Source organism: Paracoccidioides brasiliensis (assembly GCF_000150735.1).
Source record: "Paracoccidioides brasiliensis Pb18 unplaced genomic scaffold supercont2.24, whole genome shotgun sequence".
NCBI lineage: Eukaryota > Fungi > Ascomycota > Eurotiomycetes > Onygenales > Ajellomycetaceae > Paracoccidioides > Paracoccidioides brasiliensis.
In genome coordinates this window covers 16,984-32,173 of record NW_011371381.1, presented here as the reverse complement: position 1 = coordinate 32,173, position 15,190 = coordinate 16,984, and the positions used below count along the sequence as shown (strand labels likewise).

General features: G+C 37.3%; 3 protein-coding genes across 3 annotated transcripts; 1 reads left to right on the top strand and 2 right to left on the bottom strand.

The window, feature by feature from the left end:
- Window positions 1–76: 76 nt before the first annotated feature.
- PADG_08614 (uncharacterized protein) lies at window positions 77–902 on the bottom strand (the record flags this gene model as incomplete). The annotated part of the gene is made up of 2 exons (XM_010765617.1): window positions 77–610; window positions 711–902. 2 exons carry the CDS (start codon window positions 900–902, stop codon window positions 77–79), a joined length of 726 nt encoding a protein of 241 aa, XP_010763919.1.
- An 8,542-nt stretch (window positions 903–9,444) lies between these two features.
- PADG_08613 (uncharacterized protein) lies at window positions 9,445–11,842 on the top strand (the record flags this gene model as incomplete). Its single annotated transcript, XM_010765616.1, has 4 exons — window positions 9,445–10,171; window positions 10,303–10,963; window positions 11,024–11,118; window positions 11,190–11,842. 4 exons carry the CDS (start codon window positions 9,445–9,447, stop codon window positions 11,840–11,842), a joined length of 2,136 nt encoding a protein of 711 aa, XP_010763918.1.
- A 1,270-nt stretch (window positions 11,843–13,112) lies between these two features.
- PADG_08612 (uncharacterized protein) lies at window positions 13,113–14,012 on the bottom strand (the record flags this gene model as incomplete). Its single annotated transcript, XM_010765615.1, has 2 exons — window positions 13,113–13,749; window positions 13,963–14,012. 2 exons carry the CDS (start codon window positions 14,010–14,012, stop codon window positions 13,113–13,115), a joined length of 687 nt encoding a protein of 228 aa, XP_010763917.1.
- Between the last annotated feature and the right edge of the window lie 1,178 nt (window positions 14,013–15,190).

The following is a 15,190-nucleotide window of genomic DNA, read 5'->3' as shown; positions in this document are numbered from 1 at the left end:
CCATTTTACTGCATGTTATTAAAATATATTCTTCATTTCTCCCATCAAATCCATAAAACCAGCCCAATCCTCGCCATCACTTCTCTCTCCTCTCCCTAGCCCGCTTCTTACTCCCCGCCCGCTCTTTCATCTTCGTAAACTTCCGTTCGGTCTTATTCTCATACCAGAAATTCCTCTTCATCTCTTTTTTCTTCTTCAACCGCTCCGCACTATCATCATTCATCTTCATATTCTTGTTCTTCGGATTTGTCTTGTTCCAGAGTCGTTTCTGTGGCTTCGAGCCGTCTTCCCCCTCTTCTCCATGACCATTTTGCTCGTGATCATTCTCCTTTCCCCCACCCCGCTCATCTTCCTGTTCCTCATCATCCTTCCTCCACAACCCTTTCCGCGACGTATCAAACTCCTCCACTGTAACAGTCGTATATTTATCCTCATCGATATATTCCTTGTCATAATCAACTGGTGAAGGGTCAGCAATTCCATCCCACTCTTCATCCTCCCCTTCACCCTTTCCACCCTCTTCACTTCCAAAATCGCTATTTATTTCCCGCATCAGAGCTTTATTCTCCGCAATGGCCCGTTCGACCTCCGTGCGTCGTTCTTCTCGTATCTATTTCCCGATAGAAACAAGAGATATATTAGCAACTTGACAACACCATATGAATAACATGGCATAGAGTCGCAAGGAATAAGAAAATTTATATACACACCCTCCGCCTCTGCTCCCTCTTCTCCTCCTTCGCCCTTTTCTCCGCATTCTCCTGCGCATGCTTAGCGCGTTGCACTTTGCGCTTGTGAAAGCCTGTGAGATACACCTGTCGCGCACTGGGATTAAAGAGAATTTCCTGTACCGCATTGGTACTAGAAGAAGCGAGCTTGCATTTTCTGAAATTTGAAGGCATTTTTGCCTTTTCTTTATATTAGTTGGAGGTGTTGAGGAGGGGAGCTGTGTGTTTTTCAGTCTGTTGTCACTAATAAATAAAAATCAATGATGATATGAATAGTAATTAAAAATTAATTGAATGAGACTATCCTCTGTGAACTCACCTTGTTTGATGGTTCCTCTAAAATTGAAGTTGAATCTGCAAAAGGTTGTTGTCAGAGGCAGAAGAGCCACTTCAGTGCCAAGCCCTGAGACCATCAGGAATATGTAGCACCTTTTGGTTGATACTTGATGACTAATATAATATCATAGTTAACTAATGTAATCCACAAGCGAGCGGGCCACCCAAGCGAGCGGGCCACCAAATTCAAAATCCTTCTACTTTAACTACTCAACCACTTGAACGCGTGATTATGCCACCAATTCGCAAAAAAAAAGCAAGAGACTCTATAGAGATAGAGGGAAGACTTGAACTCGCGATATCTGCTATTAAAAAGCAAGAAATAACCTCAATTCGTGAAGCTGCACGTCATTTCAATGTGTCACGTACAACTCTAGGTTATCGACTGAGCGGTCGACCTGCACGAGTGAATTTACGCGCAAATTCAATCAAATTGACTGAAGCTGAAGAGAATCTGCTAGTTGAATGGGTGCTAGATCTAGCTAAACGAGGATTACCCCCCCGGCCGGTGTTTGTTGAGAATATGGCTAATCATCTTCTTACCCTTCGCTCTACACCAACCACACCCTCCCACGTTGGCAAGAACTGGGTGTCAAACCTGATTACACGCCGTACGGAGCTTCAATGCCGCTATTCCAGACGCTGTAACCATGAACGAGCAAAATGTGAGGATAGGAAGGTTATTCAGGAGTGGTTTAAGATTCTAGGGGATACAATTGCTGAGCATGGGATCCTGGCTGAGGATATCTACAACTTTGATGAGACTGGATTTGCAATGGGCCTCTGCGCAACAACTAAGGTCATTACCAGTGCTGAGCGCTACGGCCGGGCAAAGCTTCTACAGGCTGGAAATCGTGAATGGGTCACCACGATCGAGTCAGTCAACGCGTCAGGATGGGCCCTACCCCCCTACATTATCCTTAAGGGTCAGAATCTACAGGAAGGCTGGTTCGATGGGCTTCCAGATGGCTGGAGACTTGATGTTAGCTCTAATGGCTGGACCACAGATGAGATAGGAATCAGATGGCTTACTAGGCTGTTTATTCCAGCTGTAAATCCACGCAGGGTTGGCACTCATCTACTTCTTATCCTGGACGGGCACGGCAGCCATCTTACCCCTGAATTTGACCATATCTGCAAGGAGAATAGGATTATTCCATTGTGCATGCCTGCACATTCATCCCATCTCTTGCAGCCTCTAGATGTGAGCGTTTTTGCGGTGTTAAAGCGGGCCTATGGGGGTCTGGTTGAACAGCGAATGCGGCTTGGATTCAACACCATCAAGAAGGGAGACTTCCTAGATGCCTATCCTGCAGCCCGCGCAGAGGCCTTCAAGTCTCAGAATATTCAAAGTGGCTTTATAGCTACTGGAATAACCCCATTTGATCCAGATCAAGTTCTTCAACAACTCAACATTCAGCTCCGAACCCCTACCCCCCCAGCCAGCCAATCTAGCAACTCAGGGTCATCCTGGATCCTACAAACACCTAGCAACCCGCGTCAGTTGCATAGACAGGTGAATAAGGTCAAGAATCTCATGGGGGAGAGGCTTGAGAGCTCACCTCAGGGCTTGGTGGAAGGATTTGACCAAATTATCAAGGCCTGCGAATACGGGATGGTCAGTGCCACCATTATGAAGAAGCAATACCAGGATATATTCAATGCCAATGAGAAAGAGAAGCAAAAACGCAAGAGATCTAATCGCAGAATTACACGCGAAGGAGGCCTAACTAGGGAAGAGGCTCAGAATCTTATTATTCCACCTGTTGAGCCTGCTGAACAGCCCGTCATTCAACCCCCTGATCCTGCTGCTCCAGAGCCAGCACCATGTTCACGGGCGCCACCAACATGTTCAAACTGCCATATTGTAGGGCATACAAGAAGAAGCTGCCCTAGTCCTATTGTACTATAATTTAATTTAATTAGGGGTTGTTGAGTGTGAGTATTTTGGGTTAAAATCTACTTAATTACTATACGGTGATTTTGGTGGCCCGCTCGCTTGGGTGGCCCGCTCGCTTGTGGATTACGTTAACTAACTAATGTATTTCCCAAGTGAGCACAAACACCCAAGTGAGTGTAACATCAATTTAAAATATCTTTAATTTAACTACTCTTCCACTTCAATGCACAATTATGCCATCAATTCACAATAAAAATGCTTCAGATTCCCTAGAAAGAGAGAGAAATCTTGAACTCATGATAAAAGCTTTTAAAAATCAAGAAATTACTTTAATTTATGAAATTTTTTATATTTTTTGATAAAATCTTATACTCAGTAATTATATTCTTTAAGATTTTAAATCAAGTCTGAATAATCTTAACATACTTATAGTTAATTTGATTATAATTATAGTATATAAAATAATAAGTTTAGAGCTTAGAATAATATATCACTAGATCTGATATGCAGTTTTTATCAATATAGAATAAGATTAATGATAAAGATGATAATATTCTATAAATAAAATGATAACTAACTTTATTCTCAATAAATATAAGCTGTGAAAGAAATACTTATTTAATTTGATTCAGTATTTATTCAACTAGTCTATTCTTTTCAATCTAAATTAATTTTATTAAATTTGTATATAGATTCATATAAGTAGTATGATTATTGAGTTGTTAATTTAAAATAGAGAATAATATATTAAATATATATGAAGCTTCATAAATTGAGAATATTTCTTATATTTTTAAAGTATTTATTGTAAGTTTAAATTTTCTCTCTTTTTCAAGAAATTTTAAAGTATTTTTATTGCAAATTAATAACATAATTATATATTAAAATAAATGAATAGTTAAATAAAAAGATATTTTAATATAGTGATCTATTCACTTGAGTAATCTACTCACTTGAAAATTATATTAACAATAAACTCATATACTTATAGAGTTTTATTTCAGAATAATATAATATTTAATAATTTTTTAATAAAAAATATATTTATAATTTCAATTTTAATTCAGGTTTTTTTTTTAATTTAAAGTAAATATCTTCTCATATGATAATATAAATAAATCAAAATATTATAAAATAATATAAATTAATATAATTACAAAAGTAAATGAAATAAAATAATAAATTAATATAAAAGATATTTTAATAAAAGTATTATTAATAATATATTTTTAACTTTTATAAATTAAATATTAAATTTATTTAAAATTAAAATTTTTTCTTTAAAGATAATTTTTACTTTCTTTAAAAATTTAATTAAAAACTTTTTTTAATTCAATATTAAATAAAAAGATTATATTTAATTGATCAATTGAGTATTTTTCTTTTATTTTTTTTCTTTTATAAAATAGTTTTTAACAAGTATTATTCTAATATATATATAAAGTAATAATTTATAAGCTTATTTTATATATTACTACTCAAATTTCAAAATGCAATCTTGAAAGATATAGAATAATATGACAACAAAACTGTTGAAATATTTATTTATTCAATGAGAGATTATTTCAACTTTTATTTTTTATTATTTTTAACTTTTTTGCTCTGAATTATCTAAAAATGAAAAACTTATTTCTTTTTATTAAAAGAATATTATTGATCATATATATTCTCAGTACATGATTTTTCTTATTTTCTTCTATTCTTTAAATTTTAAATATATTTTATAATATTTTACTTATAAGAATGAATATAGAAACTTATATAGTCAATATAGACAATGAATATGAAATTTTATCTAACTTATTATAAAACTGCTATAAAATACAAAACTCTATATCTGAATTAATAAGATTCAATATTATTATTACTTTTATTAGATGTTTTTAAAATATACTCTAACCTCTAGCTATTTATTACTTTAAAGATAAAGTTCTTTTGATGAGTTTCTTAATCAATCAGCTTTTTTCAAGTTGTGTACAATAGAGAAAAAAGTAATAAAATAAGTATCATATTGATATATTATTAAAGATTCTGAAAAATTTCATAAACTTCACTATAAAATTTATCTTGAACATAAAGTATGAGTACAAGAGTATGAATCATGTCTTAGAAGTTTTTAAGCTATGAGTGAATATCTTAATTAAGTTTTAGAAAAAGAGTTTAAATAAATATAAGTTAGATATTTATATAAGTTAAATTATTAAGTAACTAACTAACTAATTAAAAATTAAGATGGAGTAAAATAATAATACTTGAGCTATGTACTTAAGAAGAGAGTAAATAATAAGATGAAGTAAATATATTATATTGTCAGATATTAATCTTTGATAACAAAGCTATTTCAAAAACACTAGTTCTCATCATACTAATACTTCAATTGTTATTATCTAATTATAATATAATCAATAACTGAGCAAATCATATAAGTGAGTAAATCACTTTCATTCTTCATATAATGAGAAATACTCTCATCAAAAATGTCAATCACACAAAGAAATAAAGTCTCTACTCAGGAAGAAAGACTTTTTTTAGACATTCAAACACTTAAAAATGATCAAATTTCAAGTATACAAGCTGCAGCAAAGCTATATGAAGTCTCTTATGCAACTTTAACTCATTGCATATATAATCATATAGCATGTGTTGACACACTTTCAAAGAACTGAAAACTTAATCTTACAGAGAAAGAATCTTTTGCTCAATAAATTTTAATTATGAATGAGTAAGATCAGTCTTTCTGAGTTGCATCTATATGAAAAATGATTAATCTTCTTCTTGTCAGTTGAGAATTCAATCTCCCACTCACAGTGAGTGAATACTGAGTATGAAACTTTATCAATTATTATAATAAGCTGAAATTCAGATTCTTATACAAGTACAATTATCAGCAGACTCTATATGAGAATTCTGAAATTATTTACCAGTGATTTAGACTTATATAAAACACTATTTGTGAAGTACAAAATTCTGAAAGATGATATTTACAATTTTGATAAAACAGAGTTTTAGATGAACGTAATTGAGACTATCAAAGTGATAACTGAATCTGAAAGAGCTGAGAATTTAAAGCTTATACAGTCTGAAAATCAGAAATGAGTGATTGTTATTACTGAAGTCAATACAACTGACTGAGTCTTACATATAATAATTATTCTTAAAAAAAAAAAATATATCAATTCTGCTGATATGAGACAGAAGGACTACCATACAACTGAATGATTGAAGTTAGTAAAAATGACTGAATTACTGATCAGCTGAACTTGTACTGACTGAAAAAGATATTCAACAAGAAGATTCTACTCTGTACAAAGAGTAGATATTTACTGTTGATTTTAAACTGACATTAAAATCATATTTCAGCTGAATTTGATCAATTTTGCACTAAGAATCAAATTGTTATTCTCTACATGTTATCACATTTCTTTCATCTTCTTCAGTCATTGAATATTGACTGCTTCTCATCTTTGAAAACTGCATATGAACAGCAGATGGAAAATCATATGCAGTTTAAAATTAATTATATTGACAAGAAGAAATTTTCAAGTCTCTATTCTGCAGTTTAGATGCAGACTCTGACTGAGAATAACATCAAAAGCAACTTTAGAGCTACTGAACTGATTTTATATAATTATGAGCAGGTTTTCTCACAGCTTAATATCATGATGCATATTCTCACATTCTTAGAGACATCTTACAGCTCTCAGACCTTCTGAGTAACAGTTACATCACATAATATACATCAATTGAAGCAGTAGACTGAGAAAGTTAAAGAATATATTAAACACTGTATACAGAGTTCACTTAGTTCAATCAATCATGCTCTAAGTCAGCTGGTCAAGAAATGTCAAATGACAATGCACAGTACTGCTATTCTAGCAGCTGAAAACAGAGAATTAAGAGCTAAAAATGCCAAATAAAAGAGAAAGTAAGAAAGAGGCTGTACATATGTAGCTCAAGAGAGTGCTTTGAGAATTGAAGAAGGCTTGAATTGTGTATAAAGAATCAATAGATAAGAGCAGAGATGGTTGAGACTACTGAGTTATGATCACAAAAACATGCAGCACCACAGTGTAGTATCTGTGAGATTATTGAGCATACTGTCTGTACATGCTCTAAGTGTATAGAAAATAATTTATAATGTAATTTGCTAGTTTTTCTTTATAGTTGAGGCTTTGAAGACATTCTCTTTGTATAGAAGGTGGGAAGTGGTTCACTTGCTTATATGGTTCACTCACTTATTGATTACATTATGAAACTGTCACTTATATAAGACCTTCTCCTTTTTTTGCTTTTTTCTTCTTCTTTTGTCAGGAACAGAGTGATTCAGTTTCCCAATATATAAATGTGGTTCAACCTCCCATACAACTTAGTTAGAGAGAGGGGAACAACAAAAGGGTGGGAGGAGGGGAAGGGGACAGCAGCATGCAAATGGCATTCTTAACTAACTTCCATAGCTTACATTTCTTTCATACATGTGTTATGCAGCCAAGATAGTTAGGAGAACCACAACATTGGTGGAATATCACTCTATAAAACTTTCTTCTGGCTTTCTATCCGCTGAGGCGAGGTTGGTCGCTGAATGGAGCTTTTCTCTTGTTTCAAAGCTAAATACTGGTTTGTGTCTGCATAAACCCCTGGACCCTGATCAAGGTTGCGTGTGGGTTGCTTCGTAGGCCACCGTAGATGTCTTTTTTGCGAAATGATCTCTAGCTGATACATCCACACATGTGCGGGAGGGGAAGATAGAGAGATTTATGTAATCAAAGAGTCAATGGCAATGTCGCAGCCATTGAGCATGAATATTTTGATATTTTGATGCACAATAAATAGAATGATTAACTCCTGGAGGGGCTGTGAGAGGATATAATAGCACCGAAATTTAGCCAGAGTGTATTCAAACAATGTGCCCATATTATTATAATTATGTTGTCAGGGACTCTTTTTTAAAAGGACTCTGGAAGATTAGTTACTCTAACAGACCATTATTTAGGCGCGCTGCCACAGCTGTTAGCGCTTTAATTCAGGGCGAGTGATTCCAACGTCCAGGGGCTGCCGATGATGCTGCCCATGTCCCAGGCAGAAAGAGCTACATACCTTCTGCCTAGAGGAGCTTTTATTAAGGGGTATATTCAGCTTTCATTCTCTATCGAATTCTAAACAACATATTCATTCAATATTGACAAAATAAAAATAATCTCCACTGTGACTTCAATTGACTTGGGGATATCTATATACTGTTTTCGGTGTTGAGGAGTTGACTATACCGCCACAGCCAAAAGCTCTCCTCCTTAACTCCACACCACCTCGCATCGTTCTCGACTACACACCCTCAACACTTTATCTTTTGTTTCTTCAACCTCTGACCATACCCATCAGCCTCCACCGTCTCATTATTCTTTATATACATCTTATTGTCTCTGACTCACCGGTCCCATCTCACTCCCCTCTGTCAGCCCTTCACTACACTACCTCACTGGCCCTGTCCTGTTGAACCATCTCGTTTGTTGTACCCCAACGTCAACATAACTCCATCCCAACTCCTCTCTTGTCCGCCCTCTATAAACCGCAGTAATATCCCCCCTCAACCATTACCACCCTCAAACACCGTTCTCTCGTGTTACTACCTGCCCAGAGCCAGCCAGGGAATTCCATTTTTTCACTGCGAATAAGAATTGCGTATGTTGCCTCCCTCAGTTCCCTCACACACTCTCGAAACGCCCGTGGTCCCCATCCTTTCATTGCTGTCGCGCATCAAATTCACGGCTACAGACAGCCTCTTGTTTGAGTGAAGTAACGGGTCCTGTTCATGAATAATCTAATCTATCCACTTGCTTTTGTGTTTTTGTTTTACTAGCATCATATACTGTTCGCCTGAGACCCAGACACCTACGACAAGGCTGACCTTGCATTCTTTTCTTCCCTTGAGTTCTGTTTCGCGTCATTTATGTTTGTACTTCAAATCTCTTTTGCATCGCAAACTAATTCCTCGTCGTACATCCAATAGCTTTGTGTGACATATCCTTCTCTGTCTATCTTCATATCCGACTCTTTCGAAAGCCCTCGAATGCGCTCGTTTCTCTGTAATTAGCCTTATCAAACACCATTTCCACGATCCTACGAGGGTTGTGCAGTGGCTGTAAATTAATTCAACCGATTCACTTTGCAGCCGGCATTTGACGTGCGGCCCGCTTGGGGGAAATCTCACACAGGTTCACCTAGGGTTTGCCTGCGTTGTAGTGCTCTCCAATTGAGGGCGTTGGTGGGAGAAAAAGGTAGGGGAACCAGCTGTGGCGTCTTTAAAGACCTAAAACGTCAGAAGCCCTTTTTCTATTTATTCCTCATTTTACGATTTTATCTTCCACATATACATATGGGATGAAGGATGGACGGGATAGGTGTGTATACACATTTATTCCATGCCATCATTCTCTTTGGACTACGAAATCTCTCCATTTGCGTCAGATAAGATTTCCTGCAAACATGACTAATTCACACAGTTCGCAGCGAGGGAGCCCGTCTTCACAGTCCTCTCTACCAGCTGTGCTGATTTACTCTCGCTTACCGTTCTCCAACTTTCCTCAATCCTACGGATTCCCTCAAGGGAAGGCTCAAAAGTTCTTCTTTTCCGACCACGTTTCCACCACTCACACGAAGCCTGCACGTAAAAACAACACTCCCTTCATAACGATGCCGAAAAAACCTTTTCAAGCTCCCCCCTTACAGCTGGGGTCATCTAACTTCAATGAACCCTCTCACGACAACTCACCTTTGAGCCCGAACGCTTTGAGCCCATTAAGCCCCACGTCTCCTAGGTCTCCTGCCTTGCAATTTCCCAAAGGTTCTACCATCCAGCCATTGACGGGGAAGAAGTCACCCGCTCCCCAATCACCTTGCCTGTCCACTTGTGAAGCAAATAACGAAGTGCAACTAACTCTAGGTATAACTGCAATGCCGCCATTTTTACCCTCTCCCAATGAAACTACGAAGCATGGGCGAGACCCGTCGAGGTCGTTCTTCTCCAACCTCAAGGCATCGAAGTCAAGTCATCGACTTCAATCTTCGGATGGTTACGAAAAGCCTCCGGCTGATACGCTCCCCTCAAGTCGAGGTAGTTCAAAAGATAGGGCGGCAACTGTATCAAGTCGAGGTTGGAATGGCTCCTCATCAGATCTTCCAGAACTATCTGGACGGGTTGAAAGAGCAAACGGTGAGAAAAATTTTCCATTTTCTATTCTAGGGGAAAACAAAAAATATCTAAAAATATAAAAATATAAAAATATAAAAATAAAAAATATAAAATATAAAAAATTATGTCATCTAACACTGAGGCATGTTTAGGCAACCGGAGTGACGACCAAGCCTCAAGCAAGCAAAGCGTGGCCGAAGGTCCTTGTTTAGCCAACAAAAAGAGTAAACCTCGCTTTGCTAATATTCTTACCCGAACACGATCCATTAGAGTCGACGATTCCTCCGCGCCTGGCAAAAACTATTCCCCCCAACGGCGACCATCAAATGGATTACTACGGCTAGAGGAAATAAGCAACAGCAATAAAGATTCCCAACCACCTTTGAAAACCGCCCCGTTGCAGCCAGACAAAATGTTCAAGGACGTGATGGGCTCCTCGGTTAGGAATCGATCGGTTGATCGCGCAGCTGATGATGTCCTTGCTAAAAGCCAACGTGGAGCCCATGGGGGGTCAATGGCTCCTTCGTCATCATTGAGTCAAGTTTCTGGCGCTTCGTTATTTAACAATCTGAAACAATCGTCCAGTGGCGCGGCTGACCGTCTGGGAAAGGCTGGGAAAGGATTTTTCGGTAAAATCACAAGAAGTGGGAGCAGTAACGAGCGTGAGCTGGCTACTGATGACACATATACTTGCCGTATCATCAACCTCCCCCTCGTTGAACAAACTCGCCGGACGAGGATATCGAAAAGATTGGAAGCATCAAAGGATAAAACTGAGTATTGGATGCCTGCCCTCCCCTGGAGATGTATTGAGTATGTGATTTCTCGAATTCCTTGCCAATTATTTTCTCTAACGCCGCTTTTACCTTGCAGTTATCTAAATTTTAAGGGCTGTGAGGAAGAAGGCCTTTATCGGGTTCCAGGGAGTGGAAAGGATGTTAAACATTGGCAAAGGCGGTTCGATTCAGGTACAATGTTTTATCCAATATGCTAAGCCCTTTAGGTGATCTTATATAAGCTAATTAATATATTTTTATAGAACTCGACATTAATTTGTTTGACGAACCCGACCTGTATGATATCAACACAATCGGATCGATGTTTAAGGCGTGGCTCCGCGAGCTACCTGACGAAATTTTCCCCAAGGCCACGCAGGCAATGATCGCAGAAAAATGTATGGGCGCCACTACGGCTCCACAACTTTTGAAGGACGAATTATCCAAACTGCCCCCATTCAACTATTATCTTCTCTTCGCCATAACCTGTCACCTGAGCCTTCTCCATTCCTACGTCGACAAAAACAAAATGGATTACCGCAATCTATGCATATGCTTCCAACCCTGTATGAAAATCGACGGTTTTTGCTTTCAATTCCTAGTCTGCGATTGGAAAAATTGCTGGCAAGGCTGTTGGACAGAAAAGGAGTTTCTGGAAATCGAGCTGGAGGCGGAAAGACAGGCGACAGAAGGTGGTCATAGCGCTGTCATTGAGGATAGAGTGGTGTCTTCATCTGGAAGTAGCCAGGATCCGAATATGAATCCGGTTTCCAATTCCAATGACGTTCGGACACAGACATCCAGCCCCTCAACGAGTCCGAGGAGGGGGCGAAAACCCACGCCGCTTAACATTAACGGCTCACATTCGTCCCAGCTTCCTGAGCTTGGTCCTCCCTTATCACCCATCAAAATTTAGGTTAAAAGAAAAGAAAATAAAAGAAAGAAAAAAATAAAAAAGTGAACTTGGAAACTTCACGTTTGTTCGGTTGGGGTTTGCTTAATCCCTAGCTTTTGGGATGTATGGGGAGCTCCTCGGCTGAAACACCTCGTCTGGGAATAGAATTGGGTTTGGGGAAATAGTTTGGTCACTTCTTGGATATCAGAATAATCCATCTCGAGGGATAGAATTGATCTAAGGATACACTTTTTTGTTCTACTGAAGCATTGTCAGCCTACATCAGCTTGTCGAGGTTTACTACCTGAACTCCCGGGAAAGGCCTAGGGGTTAGAGAATATAATGTTGTTCATCAGTTATGAACATCATTCAAAACATGACATTCTAGCAGTCTTTGCGCAACAACCTCCATACTCACTAGCTACATGGCCTACTTCACAAGCGCAGCAGCATACTCAGGTATTTTGATACCTTGTGGTTGTATTTCTTCCATGTAATTTCTTGGAGACCCTGGCATTTTTCATTTCGCCCCGTTCTATTGCAAATTTCCTGCTATCTTGATTTTACGCACTGGGACCGTTGCTGGTGCGTTCCTTCTACTTTTTCTTTTCAATTTCTTTCTTAATTAAGTCTTTGCATTAATCTTTATCACTACCTCCATCCTTTTTCCATCATGCCCAAAGAATTCTCTGGCGCAACAGCAAGTTTTTGATCCCGGCTTTTACCTATCACTTCTATCTGAGAAAAGTTCACCATTGTCATATTTTTTTTAATTAAATTTTTATTTTAATTTTTTACCTGCTGTTTTCTGTTCTCGACTGTTCTTACACTGGCTTTAAATTTATTCTTGTGTTAGCATCTTCTCTTGCATCATCTTCTCTTGCTTTTTCTACTTTTTCCACAACTCTTATCTTTATCTACTTGAGCGTTCTTGGTTATAATGCTTGGTTTTCATTGTATGATAGATCACAGGGCAAGTCTTGGATTTAGCTCTTCATTTACGCACTGTCTCTAAGGTTAACAATTTCTTACCATGACTGTTAAGGTGATGGTTCAATCAATCATTAATTAAAGCGGATAATGGTGACCCTCACGAAGAACATAACCCCACTGTAGCTGATATAAACGCAGATGACGATACAGACACCCAGCACACGCATTAAACGCCAAGTTAAAAATATTAAAAACGATCCCAGCCTATGCAATTCCATTTTGTCATACGATATCCATTCGATAGTCCACCACTCCTTATTAAGGAGACATATATCTTTCTCCCCACTTGTTCAACAGATCACCCTTGCCCCTTCCCGGCTCTCCTCTCATTGGCCCTCATCCGCCTCTCATTCCTCCTAATCCTCTCAAGCCTCTCCCGTCTTCCTTCCCCTCTAATTCCCTTTCCTTCCGCGCTCAGCCCTTCCTCCTTCTTCCACATCTTCTCATCAACCTCAACAAGCCACTGGTTATCAGCCTGCTTGTTCTTCCCTTTATAACCCCACTTCGGTACCCACTCCCCACTCTGCTCATCGTATACCGATTTCTTCCTCCGTTCGGTCTCCGCACTCCCACCCCCAGAACCAAGCTTCTTACTATATTTCCCTATACCCTTCTTGCGCGCAAAGAGTTCCCACTTCGTCGGGAGTTTGGGTGTGGGAAGAGATTTGAAGCGTGGCAGATGGGTATTGCATGGGGGTAGAGTAAGGAGGATGCCATCGCGCGGTGTTGTGGTTATGGGGCAGGTTGTTAGGAGTTGGTTGAGAAGACATTGGGCGCCATCGCGGGCTGTGCTGGTAAGGGCAGCGTTTAGGGAGGCGTTTTTTGTGTCATTGGAGGTTGAGGATATGCTGGGGAGAGAGATTGGATTTGGGTCAAGGGCTAGAAGATGCCCCAGGTCAAAAATATATGGCATGGGCTTTTCAACTGTTATTGGCCTGTGCTTGGTTAGTATTTTTGGCATTCTTTTTTATATATTTTATGAAATTGGCAAAACTCGGAATTGTCTGCTAATAATATAAGATAAAAGAGAAATTGGTTGGGTGCTTCTTTATTTTATCCTGGATTTGGACTTTAAAACTTTGAAACTGGGATATTCTCTGATCTATCTGATATGGACATGCACAGGAATCAATCAAGTATAAACATACAATCTTTCAGGTTTTGGCTTCGCTTCAGCTTTCGGGACAGAATTCGCCATATCTGCAACTGACACGACGGCAGAGTAACGACGGAGGTTGTTTGATCCCCAAACTTTCGTTTCCAAAAAAAAAAGAAGGGGAAGTTGGTTAAATGATAACTTACTAATCGTGCCGCTTCGCAACCACACCACCACACCAAAATGATAAAAACACCAAAATGATAAAAATCTTGCAATTTCAATATCTTTATCATCTTCATCAATTAATAACTCACCACAATGTCAAATAAGAATAAAAATATTGAAGACTGTATTCAAAAAGCTGTCACTTATCATCAAAAAAACTCAAATTTCAAAATACTGTCTCTGTTATGAGAATTTGAGGTTTCTTATCAATGTCTCTGAGTGCATATTAATGGAAGGAATCTGAATACTGCAAAGATTTCAGTTAACAAAAGATTAAATGAGAGTCAGAAGAATGTGATTAAATGTTGAGTCAAGCTGCTTGATGAAAAGAATTGTTCTTTTGCAGCTGAACATATTGAAGATTTCATAAATTCAATACTCAGATATCAGCATATAGATTCTACTATTTCTTCTTCAAAAGTCAATAAAATGTGAACTTATAGATTTATTAAACATCTATCTGAGCATAAGAGAGTGAAACAAAAGTCAATAAATTTTTAAAAAAAAACAATTAAAGATATTAAATATATCAATATATAATTAAAATGTCTTCAGATTCTATTTTAACAGTATCAATTCCACATCTATGACACATACAACTTCAATAAGATTGAATTTTAAAAAGAACAAGAACATGAAGGATGAGTTATAACTGCTTTTAAAAAAGTTAATTTCATTATTTTTTTATTCTTTTCAAGAGATTTGATTATACTTATTGAATATGAATTTATGAGTAATCATATTATTTTATTATTAATAATTCTAATCTTCAAAACATGTTAAAAGATTTGACATAGAATTGCTATATCAAATACTGAATTTATAAATGATGAGATTGAATTTAAATAGCTTAAATATTTCAATATTATTATAGAAAAGAGATAAAAGAGAAGTCATCAATTATTTTTAATAAATAATTATGAATTTAATATCATTAAGAAGTTTATACAATATGTAGATCATTATCAGATAATTATATATAAGATTTCATGATATATTACTTATTTGCTATAATTTTTGAATAGTTTATCATTACAGAAATAAAATTATTA